This window comes from Borostomias antarcticus (genome assembly GCF_949987555.1).
Source record: "Borostomias antarcticus genome assembly, chromosome: 22".
Taxonomy (NCBI): domain Eukaryota; kingdom Metazoa; phylum Chordata; class Actinopteri; order Stomiiformes; family Stomiidae; genus Borostomias; species Borostomias antarcticus.
The window spans coordinates 14,651,700-14,675,456 of record NC_140255.1 but is presented as its reverse complement, the minus strand read 5'-3'; the positions used below and the strand labels follow the sequence as shown (position 1 = coordinate 14,675,456).

Sequence of the window (23,757 nt, the reverse complement as noted above, 5' to 3'; positions counted from 1 at the left end):
ATCACCATCATCATCAACATCACCATCATCGTCATCACTATCATCATCATCATCATGATCATCATCACCACCATCACCATCAACATTACCATCACCACCATCATCATCATCATCATCACCACCATAATCCCCATCATCATCATCATCATCATCTTCGTCATTACAGGCAGTAGCAGCAGGAGCGAGTACTCACACAGCAGCACGCTGTGACTGTGATCTGGATGGTGTTCCTGCCTGGCTGGCACACGTGTTTCAGGTGCAGGGGCTTGTGGGACGTCTTGTTGTCGCCCCGCTCGATGGTGAGGGGAGTGGCGTTAACGCTGACCTGGACAGACGCCGGCCAGTTGGTGTTCATCTGACGGTCCTCGTGGTGGTAGCACTTAAACTGCAACTCCAGGTCCGACCTGCGACAGGGACGGTTCTGTCATTATGACTGAGAGAGCGCAGCGCTGGTGTGTGTAAGCAGGGGTGTGTGTAAGCAGGGGTGTGTGTAAGCAGTGGTGTGTGTAAGCAGTGGTGTGTGTAAGCAGTGGTGTGTGTAAGCAGTGGTGTGTGTAAGCAGGGGTGTGTGTAAGCAGTGGTGTGTGTAAGCAGTGGTGTGTGTAAGCAGGGGTGTGTGTAAGCAGGGGTGTGTGTAAGCAGGGGTGTGTGTAAGCAGGGGTGTGTGTAAGCAGTGGTGTGTGTAAGCAGTGGTGTGTGTAAGCAGGGGTGTGTGTAAGCAGTGGTGTGTGTAAGCAGGGGTGTGTGTAAGCAGGGGTGTGTGTAAGCAGTGGTGTGTGTAAGCAGTGGTGTGTGTAAGCAGGGGTGTGTGTAAGCAGTGGTGTGTGTAAGCAGTGGTGTGTGTAAGCAGTGATGTATGTAAGCAGTGGTGTATGTAAGCGCTGGTGTATGTAAACACTGGTGTATGTAAGTATGTAAGTACTGGCGTGCTGTATATGGAACACAGAGGCTGTATGGTGCAGTTAGCTGAGTAGTACATTATGCATAGAGATAGAGTGTGGAACATTTGTCCCATCTTGTTTTATTCATGTATCTCGGAGCCTCCAGGTGGCGCCCTTACCTCCACATGAGGGTCTGGTGCACGGTGGGCCGTAGATGGAAGACGTGGTTACTGACCGCCAGGTTGTGCTCCAGCCTGAAGGGCTCTAGGACCACCCCGTCCCTCACCGGGAACGTCAGACGCAGCTCCTCGTTGGGATTGGCTGGGGAGGGCAGAGTGGAGAAGAGAGGGGTTACATCATTGATAGGGACATTCAGTAACAGCTGTTACAAGCAGGTTTATGAGAGAAATGCTACTGCATTGTCATCTATTTTTCAAGCATTGTCTGACAATATATTACAATATGTTACAATATACTACTACTGCTAGTAATAATAATAATAATAATAATTTGCTTCTCTTTAGCACTAGATTATGCTCTTATTCCTTTCTGTTTAGAAAGGAGATGCACTTGTGAGTTCTGGCAAGTACTGTAGTAGTACACAGACTGCTTCCGTTAAATGCAATTGCTGTAAGTCGCTTTGGATAAAAGCATCTGCAAAATGACTAATGTAATATATCCAAAGTACAGAATATTTGAGAGTTCTTCTGAGTTCTGTCTCAGCGGGCGTAACGCCTCACCTGGAGGGGGAGGAAGTGTGGTGATATTTGGTTTGATGTCTGGGGGGAACGGGGGCTTGACTTCCTGGTTGGGCGACAGGTACGGGGGGATGCTGCTGCCTGGGGTCATGGGCGGGGTGGGGTTGCCCGGCACCGGGGAGTGGGGGTAGTTACCCACCGGCCTGGGGGGCTGCAGCCGGGATAAACAACAATAACAACAACAACATGACTGGGGGATTACAGCCACGGATGGACGAATGTGTGTTTGTGCTCCCAGACAGGAGAACACCACCGTACAGGAGGCCTAGTGAAGCAGGAAGACTTACGCCGTTCATATGGCCCTGGCTGTATTGATATCCACTCCCAGAGAAGTTGTTGTTCTGGCCGTTAAACTGCTCCTGCTACAAAACAAACAACACAGGAAACACTGTCAGGTTTTGGATTACGTTACCTATGGAGCGGTGCAGGACTGGGATCTGTGTTTCACTGCAGTCGCCCTGTTGGACAGATGGAGGGCTCGTCCAAGGACAAGCTAGAGCCACACCTCTGAGTGTCTGCGGTTGCGTCTGCCTCCTCACCTTGTAGTACTGGCCCATGGTGCCGCTGGGAGGGGGATACTGGCCCGGGATCTGCTGGCCGGGCATCCTTTGGCCAGGGTAGTTAGGGGAGGGGAGGGGCCTGGAGGCGTTGGGGGCGGGGTACTGCCCCTGCTGGCTGGGGAACTGGCTGTTTGGTCCGTACTGCTGGCCGCCGTAGTTAGGCTGAGAGGACAGAAGGGACGAACAGAGACAGTCTGGTAAATCAGCTAGCAGCTGTGAACGTTCTCTTCAAATTAAGTTAATTAACTCTTACTGGTAAGAGGGCGACCAGAGAGAGTACTTATGAATTGATGAATATGAAATTACTTTCTATTTATTTAGGCTCTACAAACGTTATCTTGCACCTTTTAACTTTCCAACCCCGTTTCTAACTAGCAACAAGATTAAAATATTTGTCTAGGAAGCATTTTTGTTATAAATTATCAGAAGAGACGTCTCTGATCTCTCCTCCGCGCTAATTCGGTGTTGGGCAATAGCAGGTCCGTATTGCACAACACCCGCTCACACGCGCATAGACCAGCTGCTCTGAGTGGAGAGAATGGAAAAGCTCAAACATTTGGTTGCTCGTTGAAGGAGGAAACACAAGCAATCTTTGAAACATTTAGGAAAAGTGCATCACATAGGCTACATGTGGAGAACTGCACCGTTTTCGACTACCTAGTAGTTTTCTCGTTATCACCTCGTATGAATGTTTGCAGTCAGAGCTGCTAATGACGTTCTATCATTATGTTATTTCACTAAACATCAAATCCAATCATAAAACAAACAACAGAAACTATGCATGGGTATTAAACACGGATTTGTCTGTAGTTGTGTCAATTGATTGTAGCAACAACTGTTGTGAGCTGCTGTGCGTCATTGTCATAAGGAGTCTGAGCACACTCATGTGGCATGTAAAAAGATAAGGCACGTTCAACACAGAGCTTAATCCATTGGGTGGTTAAAATATATTTTGTTTTAATGTAAAATAACATCTTAAAATCTGCTAACCCTACCCACACAGAGCTAAAATTACACAAACTTGGGATAGTGATTGAAAGCAACCATTCATCAGCTAAATGGTTTGGCTAGAAATTTGAACAATTTTTGCAGCTTTTATAATGCCCTGCAGTGCAGCTATGCAGCTTTGCTTCTTGCTACATTTTGTTTTATTTTTTGTAAAAAATAAAATAAAATAAATATTAACAAGACACATTTTTTATATTTACTTTGGGTAAATTAAGTGTTATATTAATCGGGCTATAAAAATAATTGTAAAAATAATTGTTAAATTAGTTGTTAGATTAATTGACAAAATAATTGCTAGATTAATCGTTAGAAAAATTGTCGTTAGGTGCAGCCCTGCCAATTACACTAATACATACAGGCTCTTCAGCCAGTGCTCCATAAGCCTGGATGTGTATCAGGAATAGCTTATCATAATGCTTTTAACCGGATGTTTGGGATTGTCCTAATATTGGTACAGGAAGTGGGTCTGTTCCAGATTCTACTGCAGGTTCCAGGTGTGCTCACCTCCCCAGGGTAAGGTCTCTTCATGCCCGGCATGCTCATGCCCTGGGGCCGGGGTCCTGGGTAGACCTGCTGGGGCATCCTCTGTCCGTGGCCCCCGAAGGGCCCCATGCCCTGCCCCCGGGGCTGGTTCATGCCCATGGGGGGCCCGCTCATGTTGGGGGTGTTCATGCCGGCCCCCATGTTCCCGGGGAGGGAGGGGGGGCCCCGAGGCCCCTGCTGGTTCATGAACTGGTTGTTGTACGCCTGGTTTGGACCCATCTGGAAAGAGGAGCTCATCTGGGACACATGAACACCCAGAGTTAGCCACCAAAGCATAGCGTGTCTATTTTGTTCACTCCACTCATTTTCTATATTAAAAGTGATCAAAATGCAACAAATCTAAATGGCGCTGATGTGTTTTGTAGTACAGTGTTTCTGTGGAAGCTGTTCCGTGTGTAAGTAAACCTCTCAGCAGAGATGGGGGGGGGTCTTGGTCGTACCGGTCCATACTGACTCATGTCCTTGTTCTGTGTTTCCTGAAGAGCGGCTACCGTGGCGGTGGCAGTGGCGGTCGCCGTTGCAGCGGCGGCGGCCACGGCTGCGGCGGCAGCCGCTGCGGCGGGTTGGCTGAAGTCGGATGGCGGGCGGGAGTGGGGCGGGAGACCCATGCCCCCAGGACCGGCGTTGGGACCCCCGGGGTAACTTAGGAAGATCAAACAGAGTGAGAACACGTCAGGGAATGTAGCCTACACTACAGCGCATCTCAATCCACCTGCAACTGACCAATACAGCCCAATACAACCCCGTACAACCCCCAAATTTCATTATGTATAGACCATTTCGTGGAACGTTCATGTTCAAAACAATAACACCACTTTGGTCCATCTCAACATGCGGTTTGCTGTGACGATAACACTGTCAAGTTAGCTAACATTAGCAGCGGTAGCTAGCTAATGTTAAAAATGACAAGCAGCTACATCTTGAGCCCCCCCAAAGGCAGAACAGTCGATATACTGTACGTACTGTATATACTGTAAATTATAATCCCACCACAGAACAACAGGTTCCCAAAGTTAATTTGGACATTTTGTAAAAGTTTTCAACTTGCTAGCATATGACAATTATTGCAGATTGACGCACCGGACCAAGTCGTTTCCCTAGTGACCAGGCTCCTCCTACTCTCTCCAGGCTCCTCCTACTCTCTCCAGGCTCCTTCTACTCACTTGCCAGCGAAGCCGCCTGCCCCGGGGTAGTTGGGCCGCCCGTACATGCCCTGCTGCATGTAGGCCTGGTTGGAGCCGCCTTTGTTGGGGAACTGCTGCTGGGGCCCTCCGGGGAACTGGGGGGAGTTCATGCCCGGGTTGTTCCCGGTCATGCCCGATGCCATGGGGTTGCCGCCGGGGTTCATGGGGTTGTTGTTGTTAGCCATGTGGTTACCCAGCACCTAGGAGAGAGACAGCTGAGGTTAGGGTTAGGCTTTAGGTTTGTGCCGTTTCACTTGATCTGTAACCACAACGTCTTGTTGGCATACTCGAACCACCTCCTGACCCTATGAGGTAAAAGTCAAAGTCTTTGATTGGAATCTGACGCGACGAAACCAAAACTGCGGTCGCGCATCGCCCCGATGCGGGTCTGAGGGTCCGCAGGTCTGTGGGTCTCACCTGGCTCTGCGAGGTGTTGGTCACTCCCCAGACGGTCGTCACCACGGAGAGAGAGCCTGGGGGCTGGTTGGTGTTCTGTTGCCAGGGAACCGAGTCGTACTGGAAGGAGCCATCGCTGCAGGAAACGGACAGCGCGCAAGGTCAGATCATCAAATACAATATCTGTGGACGTTCTGTCATATTGTGCGGTCGGTACAGTCACACATGGGTGACAGTGAAACACAAGTGTCATTTCTGTAGGGTAGTTTTAGTAAGTACCTGTCTCAATGCGTCACCGTGTTAACATGTTGACCCAAACGGGCACATGTAATCATTAACCACCTGTAGCTGGGCGCGAAGGTACCGCCTCCCTGCACAGGAACATGTAGCACGGCTGTTTGTCTAGGCAGTGATCCGTGAGGTGTGGGTGGAGGGGGGGGGGGTGTTTCATTGGGAATGTGAGGGCTTTCCCCAGGGGTAGCACAAACACACACACACACACACACACACACACACACACACACACACACACACACACACACACACACAGCAGACTGAACACTGACCCGTGTGAGAGGGTGGGCTTCATGGAGCTCATGGGGGGCTGCATGGGCACCTTCCCCGGGGGCTCGTTCTGTCTGTTCTTCTGGTGGCGAAGGAGCAGCAGGCGTCCCAGCTCCTCACACCAAGACGACAGCAGCGCTGGAGAGAGAGAGAGGGAGGGGGGAGAGGGGAGAGGGAGAGGGAGAGGGGGGGAGAGGGAGAGGGAGAGGGAGAGAGAGAGACGGGGTCGACGCATCAGTGCTGTTGTGCTCCTGGGGGGGGAATATCTAATGCATGTGTCTTCTACAAAAAAAAAAAAACAGCAACCCCAACCCGCCCACACTCTCTCTCCCGGGGAGAGGGACTGCAGTTTTCCGAGGGGGAGGAAGGAGCAGATGAGGCAAAAACAGAACGGAATAGAAGCCACTGAGAAAAAGGTATAAAAGGAAATTGAAATGTAATGGCCCAGCTGACGGTGCAATGCATAAAATCCCCATAAGGAACAGAAGGAGCTGCCAACAAACGACGCAAACGACGACCCGGCCTGTGTTGCTACCGGTTGTCGCCACCAGGGGTCGCTCTGGGCCTTTGGTTGGGCAGCGGCCATGCCTCCCCCTGGGCTGGGTACTCGCCACAGACAGCGCTTGATGGAATCATACGCTTTTCATCTGCAGTGTATCTTTAGCACTGTGCCAGCTACAAAAAAGACTCACTTTCTCTTTTTGCTTTGTTTTTTATTTATTTATCCCCCACTCTCTCTCTCTCTCTCTGGCGGTACGAAAGAAAGGGAATGTGGATCCAATCAAAGCAGAGGGCGGCCGGCCACCTCCTCTTATGATTCACAGCAGCGCTGGTGGCAGCGCTCCCGAAGCACGGACACACAGACAGGGACAGACACACAGACAGACACACAGACAGGGACAGACACACAGACAGACACAAAGTCAGACACATAGAGACAGACACACAGACACAGAGACAGAGACAGACACACAGACAGGCAGACACACAGACACACACACAGACAAGGACACACAGACAGACAAACAGACACAGACATAGACTAACTGTCCTAAAAACTATTGTACTGTACATTCACCCTGCTGGCTGACAGAACGGCCGACCGTTATACCACCATTACTATGTGAGAGAGTAGAGATGGAGAGGGAGGGAGGAGAGATGACAGGGGGGAGAGATGGAGGGAGGGAGGGAGGGAGGAGAGAAGGAGAGGGAGGGAGGAGAGATGACAGGGGGGAGAGATGGAGGGAGGGAGGAGAGATGGAGAGGGAGGGAGGAGAGATGACAGGGGGGAGAGATGGAGGGAGGGAGGAGAGATGGAGAGGGAGGGAAGAGAGATGACAGGGGGGAGAGATAGAGGGAGGGAGGGAGGAGAGATGGAAGGAGGAAGGGAAGGAGGAGAGAGAAATGGAGGAAGGAGAGAGATGGAGGGAGGGAAAGGGAGGGAAAGAGGAGAGATAGAGAGGGAGGGAGGAAAGAGATGGAGGGAGGGAGGAGAGAGAGAACAGCAGGCTGATGGGGATGATGGACAGGAGGACAAACAAAAGCGTCTGTCTCTCTTCATAAACATGGCAACTGAGATGTGGCCAAACACACACACACACACACACATGCACACACACACACACGCCTACACACACACGCACACAAACATGCACACACACTCACACACACACACGCACACACACACGCACACACATCCACACACACACACTCCCACACACACACAGTCGTCAGCTACACACACACACACACAGTCGTCAGCTACACACGCGCATGCACACAGACACGCACGCAAGCATAAACAGGATGTGAGATGTCCACTGAGAATCATGCCTAATGTTCCAAAATATATGGAACATAATATCCATAATATATACAAAATATATGTCCAAAAAGAATACAAAGTAGCAGTGCACACACGCACACACACACGCACACAGACCACATCCTCTCACTCAGCCCACTCAAGGCAGTGCCTCGTGCCCCAGAAGGCACCTCTCCTTTCATTGGAACACTGAGCACACCAGGCCTGCTCTGTGGAAAGATGAGGGCTGGAATACAAAAGACATGTACAGATGGTGCCAGCACACTCTCTCTCTCTCTCTCTCTCTCTCTCCATCTCCTCCCCCTCTCTTCTCCTCCCCACCTCCCACCACTCCTACTCTCCTTTAAAAGCAGCACGGCGCCCGGTCTCAGAGGCAGCTGGGTCTTTTCTTTCTCGCTCGCTCTTTCTCTCTCCCTTGCTCTCTCTCTCTCTCTCCCTTGCTCTCTCTCTCTCTTTCTCTCTCCCTTGCTCTCTCTCTCTCTCCTTTGCTCTCTCTCTCTCTCTCGTTCTCTCTCCCTTGCTCTTTCTCTCTTGCTCTCTCCCTCTCTCTCACCCCCTCCCCTGCTCTTGGCAAGACAGGTGCCAAGAGAGAGAGAGACTGCCCTGTTCCTCTGGGGGAACGATCTGGACTGGAGCTGGGCCTGGAGGTGAGGGCTGGGTCTGGAGTTGAGGGCTGGGTCTGGAGGTGAGGGCTGGAGGTGAGGGCTGGGTCTGGAGGTGAGGGCTGGAGGTGAGGGCTGGGTCTGGAGGTGAGGGCTGGAGGTGAGGGCTGGGCCTGGAGTTGAGGGCTGGGCCTGGAGGTGAGGGCTGGGTCTGGAGGTGAGGGCTGGGCCTGGAGGTGAGGGCTGGGCCTGGAGGTGAGGGCTGGGCCTGGAGGTGAGGGCTGGGTCTGGAGTTGAGAGCTGGGTCTGGAGGTGAGGGCTGGGCCTGGAGGTGAGGGCTGGGCCTGGAGGTGAGGGCTGGGCCTGGAGGTGAGGGCTGGGCCTGGAGTTGAGGGCTGGGTCTGGAGTTGAGGGCTGGGCCTGGAGGTGAGGGCTGGGTCTGGAGGTGAGGGCTGGGCCTGGAGGTGAGGGCTGGAGGTGAGGGCTGGAGGTGAGGGCTGGGTCTGGAGGTGAGGGCTGGGTCTGGAGGTGAGGGCTGGAGGTGAGGGCTGGAGGTGAGGGCTGGGTCTGGAGGTGAGGGCTGGGTCTGGAGGTGAGGGCTGGGTCTGGAGGTGAGGGCTGGGTCTGGAGGTGAGGGCTGGGTCTGGAGTTGAGGGCTGGGTCTGGAGGTGAGGGCTGGGTCTGGAGGTGAGGGCTGGGCCTGGAGGTGAGGGCTGGGCCTGGAGGTGAGGGCTGGGTCTGGAGTTGTATCCTGGTATGACCATCCCGATCTAGCAAGCTCACTGCTTCGCTCCGCAATATCAGTCTGGCCTTCGCCCCATAGAGAGCGATTCAAGGGCAAGGGTACTTGCCTTGACAAACACCTTCAGCCAATCAGCGTTCAGCAAACTTTTGCCAAATCCAGTCGGAAGAACGGCAAAAACGTCTTTTCCACTGAGAAACTCCGCTAGTGCATACTCTTGTTCTTGTTTAAGTGTTGTGATTAAGTCTATTTCTGCAATAACTGCACTTATAGCTGCGTTTATTCTTCTAACGTTAATGTTACCACTCGTTGCTTCGGGAGCTGCCATGTTTGTTTAGCGAGCGGCAGGGACTGGGTCTGGAGGTGAGGGCTGGGTCTGGAGGTGAGGGCTGGAGGTGAGGGCTGGGTCTGGAGGTGAGGGCTGGGTCTGGAGGTGAGGGCTGGGTCTGGAGGTGAGGGCTGGGCCTGGAGGTGAGGGCTGGGCCTGGAGGTGAGGGCTGGGTCTGGAGGTGAGGGTTGGGTCTGGAGGTGAGGGCTGGAGGTGAGGGCTGGAGGTGAGGGCTGGGTCTGGAGGTGAGGGCTGGGTCTGGAGGTCAGAGCTGTTGAAAACTGGGGCCCACTTCTGACGGAGACCAGCCAAGGCCCTCCGATGGCTCAATTAAATCCTGTTGTTATCAGTATTCTCTCCCCAGAAAGGGCTAACTTGCACCTCTCTCACGTGTTGATAAACAGGTCTCTCTGCAATCCCCCGAACAGTGGTACTGTGACTTGCCGCGGGACGGGCATATCCCCCTTTTAACATGCCGCCCGGAGCTCCCGGACCGGCGCCGTGAAAACGGCGAGCCCGCGTGGAGCACGGGGGGTTGCTGAGAGGGACAGGCTCCCGCCCCGCCACTTAAAGGAGAATTATTCTACCCCGCCATTAGGTGAGAGCTTATCGCCCCACAAAATCACCACCTCCGCCGAGCCCCACCTGCTTAAAGGGGCAGCGATCCGCCGTTCGGCTCAGAGGATCAACTTCAGGCTCTGGATGACAGGCTGTGAAGTGCCAAACCCCCCCCTCTCGCAGCGTCTCTCCCTCCTCCTCCCTCCTCCTTCTCCTGACAGGCTGTGAAGTGCCAACCCCTCGCAGTCTCCCTCCTCCTCCTCCAAAACCTCGTAGAGGACAGCAGGGACGGTGAACACAAAAGGATCACTGTTTCTGTTCTCTCCACCCCCTCCTCTCAACACACTCATCCGTCTCTCCGCTACGCGTCACGCCAAAATGTCAGATAATCGTCTCAGGTGTTAGACTTATCTAGGATCCCGTTTTGCCTCTGACAAAAGTCTGTGCCAAGTTGATACGGCTAGCGTAGTCCGCGATAGCTTCAAACTAAATGTACAGTAACTGCCGTTTACGATATGCACAGTCTCGCAAAGCCAGGCCTATCTCCACACTTTGTTTACGCTGGAGAAAGGTCTGGGCCAGACTTATTACCATTTGATGGGGGGGGGGGGGCTGTATTTCTTTAAACCAATCGCAATTGTCTTCGGCGGAGCGGTTGTTAGGTTGTTTTTTTCACGCAGTCTGGAAGAATCTCCCATCACCACTGACTGGCCGACCACATGAATCCTCGCCACTGGTTGGGCGGTAATAAACGAATGACAAGGCTCATCTCCAACACCTCCATCCGTTGAGTCAGACTGCTACATGCTCGACGCTAACGTTGGTCTGCGACGTGTTGTTAGCTCTGTGTCAAGCGCAGAAAAGGGCTAAGCGTAGCCTCGTGCGCTTGCCTCCGGTATCGTCTACGGGGTGCGGTCGTATCTGAGATGCGCGTATTGATATTCCGGTGCTCGGCCGCGTCGCGTGACGGTCATCTAGAGTGAAGGGCCGTGATGCGTCCACCGGGACTAGCTGGGTGGCTCGGAGCCAGGGGCGCTGCTCCCTCCAAGCCCGGCGCTCTCTGTCAGAACGGGCCCGGGGGAGACATGACAAACGATGCAGACTGCCTCCCTGACAAGTCGCTCAATGCTCCTCACCATGATAATGCTGTGTCGCCCCGCCTCTCGGAGAAAGCGAGCGTCGTTGATCCATCACCAGAAGGGCCGTGGGTAACGGTACTTCTCCCATAAAATGTCTTCTGAACTGAAACGGATCGCCAGCGTATTTCCTTGACCCGAGCGGAGAGACAGGGCCCCAGGGCACGGCGCTTGATCCCAAGGGGGACATGAGGCGCACGGGGGGTCTTTAAAATCAGAATCTTTGTCGATTGTTGATTTCCTGATAGCGATATATAAAATAAAGTTATTATTATTATTATTATTAGAAGGAGGGCTTCGCCAAACACTCTAGTTCTACCCGCCCTCTCTCTCTCTCTCTCTCTCTCTCTCTCTCTCCCCTCCCCCTCCATGTCCTGGCACGGGATCTTGGGTAGGCAGCAGGTATGGCAGATGCCCAGGGCTCTCATGAGCCCCCACTCTCTCCCTCCTTCTATCTCCCTGTCTCTCTCCTTCCCTCTTTCTCTCTCTCTCTCCATCTCTCTCTAATAGACACCTGCTCCCTCATCAACCCAGGGCCCTGGCGAAGGCCTCCCACCTGGCTCAGTATGTGTCCCACCAGACACACACATGTCCACCCCTTAGGTCTACACACACCGAAACACACACACACACACTCACACTCACACTCACACTCACACTCACACTCACACTCACACACACACACACACACACAGACACGCACACACACGCACACACACATATCCATCCCTCAGGTCTACACACACTGAAATACACAGACCCACACATGTCCAGCCCTCAGGTCTACACACGCCGAAACACACACATGTCCACCCCTCAGGTCTACACACACTGAAATACATACACACACACACACACACACACACACACACACGTCCACCCCAAGCTCTACACACATAAATACAGAGACACACACATGGACTTCCATCGCCTACTACTAACACATTTCCGACTAATATAAAGAAACAAGGCTCATGTAGTCAACCAGTGTGACATAATGTTGCCCCTCCGAACAGCAGATGTGTCAGTACAGACCCAAATCACACAAAGCCAACGGTCGGTTTGAAGACCCGTAACCCGGAGGCCCTGAGAAGAGAAGAAAGCCTGACAAACTAACGGGAGTGTCTCTGGTGAACTCTCCTCTGAGTAAAGTTGGCTCAGTCTCCCTCCAGACCTCTCCCCCTCCAGACCCCTCCCCCTCCAGACCCCTCCCCCTCCTCTGATTAGACGGGTCTGTACGGACCCAAGTCCTCAGTCTGCTGCTGGCCAAAGTCAATTAAACCCAGAGAGAAAAGGGCTATGGAGGGCCTGGTATCCCCGGTTACTGGATTCATCTACAGGGCCATGCGGGGCGTTCATTCTAGACCGCCGACAGGCAACGTCCCCGGGTCCGGCTGCCCTTTCAGTGACGGAATAATGTTGCGTGATTCGCCTCATAAAACCAACAAAGTGATATGAATAATTGAGGTGTTGCAGCGGACGGCGGCGCTGGGCCGTAGTTGCGTAGTCCGGCCGCCAGACCGTCCTGCGCTGCGCCTCTCTGGGGTGGGGGGGGGTGGGCGGGCCGGGGTCGTAAATCATCCGTCTCCCCTCTCTCCCGGGTCTGTGACACACCGCGTTCGCCGCGGAGCCACCGAGGGACCTCCTGGCACACGTCAAAACCTCTCTTTGTCTGCTGCCCAGATGCCACAAATTATACATCGCTGCCAATTTGATAATGTGAGGGAAATGACTGGGCGGGCGGGGGCTTTTGGTTCACGCGTGCGTGTGTGTGAGTGTGAGAGACAGAGGGAGATCTGTATGGAGCAGCTTTATGAGTGTAAAGCAGGTATAACAGGGTACAGAGCGGTCTGAGCATGACAGGCCAGCATGTCGGCCCCAGCTGGCCGCTCATCCATGGTGGTAGAACCAGACTGACACTGGGGCTGCAGCATGGAGGAACAGATGGTGTTTAGAGGGCCTCCGCACTGTCCACTATACACACTGTCCACTGTACACACTGTCCACTATACACACTGTCCACTATACACACTGTCCACTATACACACTGTCCACTATACACACTACATACTGTCTACTATACACACTGTCCACTATACACACTGTCCACTATACACACTGTCCACTATACACACTGTCCACTATACACACTACATACTGTCTACTATACACACTGTCCACTATACACATTACACACTGTCCAATATACACACTACACACTGTCCACTATACACACTACACACTGTCCACTATACACACTGTCCACTATACACACTACATACTGTCTACTATACACACTGTCCACTATACACACTACATACTGTCCAATATACACACTACACACTGTCCACTATACACACTACACACTGTCCAATATACACACTACATACTGTCCAATATACACACTACACACTGTCCAATATACACACTACATACTAGTACTGTCCACTATACAGTACACACTGCCAACTATACACACTACATACTGTCCAATATACACACTACACACTGTCCACTATACACACTGTCCACTATACACACTACACACTGTCCACTATACACACTGTCCACTATACACACTACATACTGTCCACTATACACACTGCCCACTATACACACTACATACTGGCCACTATACACACTGTCCACTATACACACTACATGCTGTCCACTATACACACTGCCCACTATACACACTACACACTGTCCACTATACATACTACATACTGTCCACTATACACACTACATACTGTCCACTATAAACACTGACAACTATACACACGACACACTGTTCACACAACACACAGTCTACTATACACACTGACCACTATAAACACTACACTCTGTCCACTATACACACTGACCACTATACACACTGCACACTGACCACAATATACAGCACACCGTTCACTATACACACTCCACGCACTCCACAATGTCCACAATATACACTGTCCATTATACACACTACACACTGTCCACAATATACACTGTCCACTATACACACTGTCAACAATACACACCACACACTACACACTGTCCACTATACACACTGTCTACACTGCACACTGTCCACAATACACACTGTCCACACTAAACACTATCCACACACTGGCCACACTCCGCACTGTCCACTATACACTGTCCACACTACACAGTGTCCACACACACTGTCCACAATACAGTCTACACTACAAAATACACACTGCCCACACTACACACTGTCCACTATGCACACTACACACTGTCCATGCTACACTCTACACACTGTCCACACTACACACTCTCGACTACACACTATCCACAATACACACTCCACACTTTCCACACTACATTTTACACACTACATCCTACACACTACACATTACATTCTACACACTGCGCTCAGCAGCTTGAGTTAACACATGGTGGTTACACAGTGCGAGAGAGAGAGAGAGAGAAAGAGAGAGAGAGAGAGAGCGGTTCTAGAACGGTTCTCAAACATCGGACTCAACCCACGCCGAAACTCTCCTCCTCACCGCCTGGGTTGCCGAACGCTTCGCAACATATTCTGTCTCATTAAGCCATGCGGCGGCGAGTTGATGAGGTAGTGTGCTGGGGTGTGAAGAGGAAGGGGGCCAGATGCATGTGAGAATGTCACTCCTGCCGTGGGTAATAAAAATGTGACATGATATTTCCCCTGACCTCCATGGCAGACAGGGCCCTCTTAGCAGTTGCACCCCGCAGTCCGGGGGCCGTGACCGGTGAAACGTATCCTTAGCCGGGGGAACAAATTGATATCGCACCACAACACGGTAGCAAATATTTGCCGGCAATGGGAGCTAATTTCTATAGGAAACTTTGCTAGGCATTGTTGATTTAAAGCACGTGAACAGTTCTAAAACACTCCGGTGTCCAGGCCAGATAGCTCCCTCATTGCTGCAACTCATCTTTGTACACCACTTTTCTACCCTCTTTCCCTCTCTCTCTCTCTCTCTCTCTCTCTCTCTCTCTCTGGGAAGCCAGTGAAGTTGGAGCCATGTCAATGGGTACTTAAGCCCATGGCCTCACGGGGAGCCAGACTTGCTGGCTGGGTTTTATGGCCCATTTCAGTGCTGCCCCGGCTTAAATAAGGCCTCCTGCTGGCCACATGGCCGCAGTGTCGTGCCATGTCCATCCGGCAAGAGGGAACACTTGGCCCCATGCCAAATAGGTATTACTGCAGCCAGAAGCATATGTTGCCATGCAGAGGCAAGGGGCACAAAAAAACAAAACAAGGAACGTGGTGGATTTAGCGTATCTGGGCTGCCGTTTTGATGTTCTGTGTTCTTTGTTGCTCCATCAACAGTCATTGGTTGGTGACTTTTTTTTTCCTTTAATTGATTTTGCACTCTAGCACCACTACTGGAAAGTGTAAGTCAAAGACAGGACAACCAGCATAAAATGAATTACCCACCGTGAAAACATCAAACTGAAGATCAATGGTACTCCTATATTGTCAAGCCAATTAAAGACAGACAATAAGGACTTCAGAAAGTAATACAAAAATGTAATGTACAGTAAGTTAGTCTCTATTGTAATGTAGCTCAGTGTGTAGAGTCCTTCAGGGCAACTTAAAGAAAGTCCAAGGCACTGTTCTGTTGATAAAAATATGAAAAAGCCTTTATTGATCGATGGCTGTGACATAAAAATGCTGAGATAATGACACATTTCAGCCTGCCTCACGGTGGTCAGGTCACGAAAACAGATAACATTATATACAATACCAATCAGTCAACCAATCAGTCAATCAATCAATCAATCAATCAATCAATCAATCAATCAATCAATCAATCAATCAATCAATGTGAAAACCAATCTAATGGATCATGTGAAAGACAAGATTGCACATCGGAGCCAATTACAGAGCACACAGTAAGACACATCAAAATACATAAAATATACAAATATACTGTACACCATGTCCAAACAAAGTATGAAGGGACAAGAGACAAAACTGAAAGAAAAAAAAAAGTGGGTACTCAATAAAGAAAAATGGCATGAGACATTGTAGTATAGACATGCGAGGAGGCATTGTACTACTGTATATTGAATAGTGAAGTACATCTGTCCAGTTTTGGGGACACAAGTACTTTTTTGAGAGAGGCTCCTCCTTTCAAGGGATTTGGCTTTGGTGTCATGATGATGATGATGATGATGGTGGCATGATTGAGGATATCTGTCTTATAGCCCCTGTATTTGAATCTTTGGTGTATGCATGATGGAGGATATCTGTCTTATAGCCCCTGTGTTTGAATCTTTGGTACATGTCTCATGCCATCAAGGACATAAAGAAAAAGAATAAGGGCACTGTACAAAGTATTCCTTTGTACCAAAGATTGTGGACGTTTTTACATCACACGCACCAAATGCAGACTTATAGAGAGAGAGAGAGACTGGTTTTGTCTCTTGTCCCTTCATATACTTATTTGTATATTTTATAGATTTCGATTTACCTTACTAGGTTCTGTAATGGGCTCCTATGTGCAATCCTGTCTTTCACATGACCAATGAGGTTGATTTTCTGATTGATTGATCGATCGATTGATTGGACTGACTGATTGGTGTCGCTATATAATGTTGTGTGTTTTTGTGATCTGACTACCTTCAGCACCCTCTTTTGGAAGGATTCTACACATTGAGCTACATTACAAAGGAGACAAACTTAATTTTGTATTACTGATCTAACCCATCCCAAAGAGCACAGAGTCTTGTTTTCTTGTTTGCATGATTGTGGACCCACGCAACGCTCCTACCCAATAATTTCATTATGTCGAAGGACTTCAGGACCTCTGAATGAGAACTGCATTATGAGCAAAATATTCTAAAATAAGCCGTTTATCTAGAAATGATACTGCCTGTACATTCACCCCCTCCAACAAGGGATTATCCTTACCTCAGACATACAGTACATCTGGCTCTTCCAAGCCAGTGAATAACAGTTAGAAAACATTAAAGGTACAATATCAAGCTGATCTAATGCACATTTTCAACACCGCTTAAGATAGTCACTTGGTCTGACTGGTGACCGGCCCACGCATAAGTAGGCCACAGTTTCGTGAAATAATCTCGCTTGGCATACTGACGGAAAATCATCTTGTCAAAAACAGGGCACGCCGTTCAGAACTAAGGAAGAGGTCTGTTGTGTTTACTCCCCCTGTTCAGAATTCCTTATACATAAATCCCCTCAGCCTCAATTCAGTCTTCAATCTGTTAATGCATGTCTTCCGCTGCGAGAGTAAGAACTCCCCCAAACCAAAACCAGTACTTAATTCAGTACTATCTGGCAAGCCATCAACAAAATCCACCATGTGTTAAAAGACAAGGAAAGGAAGCTTTCAAGGACCAAAAAAAACGGGGAAATCTATTTCTCTTTTATTCAACCAGCCAACAAACCAATAAATTGCCTTCCTCTAACAGAAATACTGTACAGATATTATCACAGTAAATCAATAACTCATGTTTGATGTTTTGTACCACATAAAACAACCCCAAACCATAATCTATTTTCATAAGAAATAAAAATAAAAACAATAAAATCAAAGCATATCTGACTGAACCCTTGACCCTTTGACAAGAGAATGGCTTCTGTCAACATGTGCACTCCTATCTCAGGCTGACCTACGAAGAAGGCAGACTGTTTCCCTGAGCAACAGGCTGCTATTAACGAAGGCGGAGTCTTAATCCCCCGTCCACAATGATACTAATTAGGGACGGAGCAGCTGCAGCGAGGCTAGCGGCCGCCTCCAGGGATGATGGGAAGGGCCAGCAGGTCCATGGCGCCACACGCTGGTGGCACGGTCACCTGTGACCTTTTCACGGCGTGCATGGAGTCAGAGGAGTGGAGGGAAAACACACACTAGAGGAGTCTGGGTAATGTCCCGACAAACACGGTCCCTCCGATTGCCACACAGACAAACACCAAACACGACCATGTTGCTAGGATATCCCTTCCCAGAGGCTCCCAAACTAACTCACACTGGTCTTTCCTTCCTATATGTATGTTGAGGAGAACCTTGCATTCACTCACGTACACTCCATAAAAGGGATATGCAGATTATTAGACTTCTTTCATTTTAATCCTGGTTAGTTGGTTTTAATCCTTGTACCGTCATTCCTGGTAGTGATTTGAATACATTGCACAGCATTCATAATGACAGGAACATCCCAACCAAAAAGATCTCACTTGAACATTAAAGACACGAGTGGTTGTGCTATGGCAAAAGCGGAATGATGAAACAATATATGTAGACGACCATGCTTCATCACATCGACGACAGACAACAGGGCAGCAGCCAATGCAGCCTGGCGGCAAGCCTGCATCTCCCCTCAATGACCAATCAAGAAGCACATCTGATGCACACGCCATTCCATGTACGGTATGCCTGTGTAGGGCCCTTTGTGTCGACGGAGACAAAGAAAGATACTGCGATGATGATGGTTGAATCCAGCCAATGTGTACATGACTTTGCCGTACAGCACTTTGACACATAACAGGTACCTGAGTCAGTCTGACATCTCCTGCAGGTGGTGGTCTCTGTAGGGTTCAAATTCAACATTTTACTATGGGAATTCAGAGATCACAGCATTTCTGAGGCGCTCCACGTTAAGAATGCATGAAGGCACACTAGCGGAGCAGCTTAGCTAACAAAAATCCACAACAGTTGTGCATTTTGGGATAAAAGCATGACATTTGATACACTTAATAGCCAAAGGTATATCACAAAAATTGGGATATTGAGCCATCGTGAATTTTCAATATGTCGGTCATAGCAGCCATTTACAGTAGGAACCCTATTGTTACCCTTGGATTTTCCACTAGTACTCTTTTCCAGGACTTGGTCAAATAACTCAATGAGATGTACTGTACTGTAAATGAATGAAACCAGGTGTGATTGTGTCTTTCCTCATGGGAAACAAATATGCCTGAAGAACCCATAGTCTCCGCCATGATGGATTTTTCTGCAGATTGAAAATTTGGCAAAACCTATAAAGCCTTTTTTTATAAAGTCTAAATGGTCTGAAGTTGCTCATGGACATGTACAATATGGTGCATGTCTCCCTTTAGAGTGTGAACAGTTAAGAGTCTATTCTATATTGAATATTGAAAATTCATGATGGCTCAATGTTATTTATTGGGGGAATGCCTTTGTCTCTAAGTGTACCAAATGTCATGTTTTTAATGCAAAAAGCACAATTGTTACAGTTATCTGCCCCACTACACAGGCATAATTGATCATGAGAAATTATTCTTTCACAATCCCACTTTGAGAGATTGAAAGGGCTATTGACATGGGTGTACAATAGCGTGATCCTAAGATTGACTCCAGTTTACTTGCACATTTGTCAGAATTTCCTGCTACACCCTAACACTGAGGCAACGGCCACGCCCTAAGTGACGCCACGCAAGAGAGTGTGACTATCAACATGACCTGCGAGCGCCGAGCTGAAACATGGTGTTGTAAAGATGAAAAGAAAATTAATTAGAAAGCTAATTAGTTGACTTTCAGATTTAAAAAAAAGTTTGGATTCAAAAATGAGATCACTGATAATCACCTCAATCTAGTCCTGTTCTCTTCTAAGCGCCTGTCAACCCTCAAGCACTTACTCTATCAGGTACCGAGCTCAACCTCTTCTAGATCTGCTCAGTCAAGTGCTTTCCTCTCTACTCCTCTATGAAATCCAGCCCACGGCTTGCAGAAAAAAAGCTTGATGAGCAACATCAGTTCATCCGTCAAGTTGGTGACGAGTATGTTCAACTAAATGGTTCGCCCACTAGATGCGCTACTTGGGGAATTTCCGAAAAGCTGCACCATCGATGTGTGCTCCCTGCTTTCATGTCTTCCTCCTACGTCTAATTCAGATAGTGTCAAGGAGGAAGAGATCTCCACCTGTAGGTCGGGCAGAGAGGGGAGCCTTCTGCTCTCCTAAGGGGGCTTTCTCATCCCGGCTGCACATGAAAGGATCCTGGGATGCATGCTGGTTCTCCTCACACTCTCACACACTCTCTCACACTCTCTCACACACTCACACACACACACACACACACACACACACACACACACACACACACACACACACACACACACACACACACACACACACACACACACACACACACACAGCAATAGTTGTTTTGATTCGGGGGGTTTGGCACGAATCAAGGCCGTAGGAGTTAGGATGATTTCGCAAATCGAGAGCACATCTCTGATAGCGAGAACCGGGGTGGCGTTCTGAGACGCGGGGCAGCGGCGGCAGCGCGTCAGCCGTCTCCCACCGAAGGGTTAGCCTGTTGCAAAACTCTCTCTAGTCTCTGCATGTCTGGGCCGCCCTTGAGTGGCAGACACAGAAGGAAAATCGCAGAATAATTCCCACAAGCAGTAATTAAGATGCGTTAGCAGTTTGAGAGACGGCCTCGGAGGAGCTGTGTGATTATACTTAAAGCGGCCCACTGTTGACGGATGGAGGGAGCGTAAATAACAATAGACGTCTCAAAAGCTGCTCTGTCAGTGGAATGACGTTGTAGAAGAATTACTGTCCACCCACGTTTGTGAGTAGGAGCGATGGAAATTTCCCTCTCGAAAGGAACATTCATTTCATCTTGGTGTCTTTGAACATTATGTTGTCTTTGATGGGGTCTTGCAGCTGTCAAACAGTACACAGTAAGCTACCTACACTACAGTTAAACACCTGAAGATCGCGACCTGTTGTACAAAACAAGTCAATGTGTGGAGCAGGAAGTGGTCGAGCCATCTACTGTACTGTATACATTGCCAAATCAGCGTCTACGTCTAAGACTGCACAGGTTCCCATAAGGGAGGGATGGCTGCGTAGCCTTTGGCTGAGCTCAGCCGGTTAAGCTGGTGCTGGGGGTGAGTTCACTGAACTGCTAAAATGTCTTGTGGAATACGTCGCCCCCCCAAGTAGGTCAGCGCGACTCCCAGAGATAATCAAGGCCATTTTGACCCCTTCCGTGTGAGCGGTAACTGGGTCAAACAGGCTCAGTTGCTGCAACTCTATCATGTGAATTGCTGTGAGGCACTGGTCCTCAAACTCCATTCCGTTAGTTTAAGGCGTAGCGGGGGGTGGGGGGGGGGGGAATCTCTACTGCCCTCTACCCAAGGGTACAATAATGTGACGTTAACTCCCTGCTGCTGAACCTTCATCCCCCATGTCAGGGAATGCGCCCCCCTCCCATACACACACACACCAATACACCCCTCTCAAGTGCTGTCTCCTCCTTGTGACAGCTCACAGCTTCACACTCTGTCCTATTCACGGCGGCGGAGTGGCTCTCCCCTCCCCCTGTCAGTGCCACCCGCGTCTCGGACAGACTTAGTCACACCGTCGGCCACGGCAACGTCACTTGGCTGCCTGTTGGTCGGTCGGTCTGTCTGTCTTATTTTCTCACTCTCCGCTGCACAGGAAAAACGGGGGCTCGTGTCTAGAGAGACACTTCTGGGCAGGAGTCTGCGATAGCAGGACAAAGAGCCTACAGGGCAGAGCCTTAATCTCTGCACTACTGAAGCCAGCAGCTATTTTAAAGCTTTCTGTCCCTCTCTCTCTCTCTCTCTCTCACCCCCTCCCACCATCATTTTCTCTCTCTCTCTCTGTATCCCTCTCTCTCGTCCTCCCCCTCCTCCACCCTCCCTCTCTTTCCTCTGTGTCTCAGGGCAGCTTCTCTCTCTTTCTCTGTTTGTCTCTCTCTCTGTGTTTGTCTCTCTCTTTCTGTTTCTCTCTCTCTCTCTGCTTTCCTCCCTCCACTCCCCCCTGCTTGTCCAGTGACTGCACAATGCACATCAATTATTCATCTCCGGGTCTCTCGATTTTCACAGGCAAAACCAATCACAGATGGAGTCGGCGCTAATAGGCTCCTGCTGTACTCGCCACCGGTTCCCCTGCACTCGGTGCAACGAATCCCCAGGAGAAGCGCTGGGGGGAGAACGGGTTAAGCTTCAGAACGGGGGGGAACTTCAGACGACCGTAGCAGGCAGAGGAGGACACACATTTGGATGAGAGCGAGATGCACAGCTTGCCACAAATAACTCCGCGACTGAAACATGGAGCCGGCTTCTGTAGCGCTAAGGGTTAAAGAGAGAGAGAGAGAGAGAGAGAGCGGTGGGGGGGATGAGGGAGAGAGGGGGGGGGGGGGGGGAGAGGGGAGTGGGAGGACAGTGAGAGAGAGGGAGAGAGAGAGAACCAAATGCTTATCTCCTCACCTCAGACGTATGCAGCTGTTATTGATGTCTCTTCTCTTCCTGTCTAGTGATCCATTGCTCGCTCTCCCAATACACACATCACACAGAAGCAGCCACCGCCACTTCGCCAGAAGGGAGAGGGAGGGGGAAGAAGAGAAAAAAAAAGGCAGGCAGGCAGCTCACATTTCAAACTTGCAAGGGGGGTGGTGCCTAATGTGCTAGACAGCCTGGGTCCTGGCCGGGGTCCAGAGCCACGGGTAAAAGAAGCCTCAATCAATTCATTTAAAGCAGCGTTTGTTACGGGTGAGAGTCTGCGAGTCCTCCCAAACGGCGGGGACAAGAACTGCTCCGGCCGGGTACATTAAGCGGCGGTTTTACCCCCGTGCCTGTCGCTACTGTTGACTTAATCCATCAAACTAGTCCTTCTAATTAAGGGCTGTGGAGGACTGGGGGAGGGGGTGGGGGGGGGGCAGGGCTGGTGGCTTCCTGATGCACACAGGGGCAGGTATCAGGAATGTCAGAGAGAGAGAGAGAGAGAGAGAGAGAGAGAGAGAGAGAGAGGGGGGGGGGGTGGTGAGGGGGCAAATTAGACCCCATTTGTCTCTCGGCACACATGGGCGGCGTACTCCAAGCCGCTAGATAAATAATGACACGACAGCTACGGGAGGTGCAAATGGTGGGGACGCTGCCCGGGGCGGCCGGTATTATAGCGCCTCCGTTTCATCGCGAATAAAAAAAACAAGCACGTCACTTCTCCTGGGTCTCCGGGAAAATTCACTCTGGGTCGTCCAATACGGTATCGCTATCTGCCGCTAAACGACAGTAATGTTACACTCTGGTCACAATCATCCGCTAATGAAATAAAACTGTAATAATGTAAACATCTGGTTTCCGTCCAGTTAGGAGTCTGGCTAGCTAACGGTTCCACAGACACACGGTGTGCAGAGCAGATCACAGACGGAACCAGACTGAGGCCCCCCCCCCCGCAGAGCGAGATAACGATTCAGGAAGGAAGAGCAGCCAATCACCCAGACAGGCCAAATAAGCCTTATCTCTGGTCCCCCCCCCCGAATTTGCCCTTTTGGCATTTACCATCGGCTGAGATAAAGCATGGCGGTGAGCTACTGCTCCTATATTGAAAATTATCCATCACAGTTGACTTGACAGCTTTGCTCGCCTCTGCCGTGGTGAGCTCAGAGATGGGCCCGAACCACAGAGTGATTTCTGGAGCAGCGTACCTCCTTAGAAAATGGACAGACTCTTTCACTCATACAAAGGGGAACAACAAATTCCACATCAGACAGAATTAGCTCTAAAAAAAAATATGTGCAGAAGTCTAACAATGCAGTTGATGAAATTCAACAGATTCATTCTTCATCCGTATTGACTATATTGTGCAAAGTTAAAGATTGTTGAAGTGAGTTCTTAGAATTAACAATTATTAGCTATCTGAGGT

At 50.0% G+C, this 23,757-nt stretch overlaps 1 protein-coding gene across 1 annotated transcript in view; it reads right to left on the bottom strand.

Moving 5' to 3' along the window:
• The window catches only part of LOC311323977 (zinc finger MIZ domain-containing protein 1-like), a 111,956-nt gene that overhangs the window by 7,987 nt on the left and 80,212 nt on the right, over window positions 1–23,757 (bottom strand). The window contains exons 6-15 of the mRNA XM_084456317.1: window positions 5,897–6,032; window positions 5,352–5,466; window positions 4,914–5,134; window positions 4,191–4,392; window positions 3,712–3,987; window positions 2,179–2,361; window positions 1,927–2,001; window positions 1,622–1,790; window positions 1,061–1,202; window positions 194–404 (exon numbers count right to left, since the gene is read on the bottom strand). Of these exons, the coding sequence (XP_084312443.1) occupies window positions 194–404; window positions 1,061–1,202; window positions 1,622–1,790; window positions 1,927–2,001; window positions 2,179–2,361; window positions 3,712–3,987; window positions 4,191–4,392; window positions 4,914–5,134; window positions 5,352–5,466; window positions 5,897–6,032 (1,730 nt within the window). The remainder of the gene's footprint in view (window positions 1–193; window positions 405–1,060; window positions 1,203–1,621; window positions 1,791–1,926; window positions 2,002–2,178; window positions 2,362–3,711; window positions 3,988–4,190; window positions 4,393–4,913; window positions 5,135–5,351; window positions 5,467–5,896; window positions 6,033–23,757) is intronic.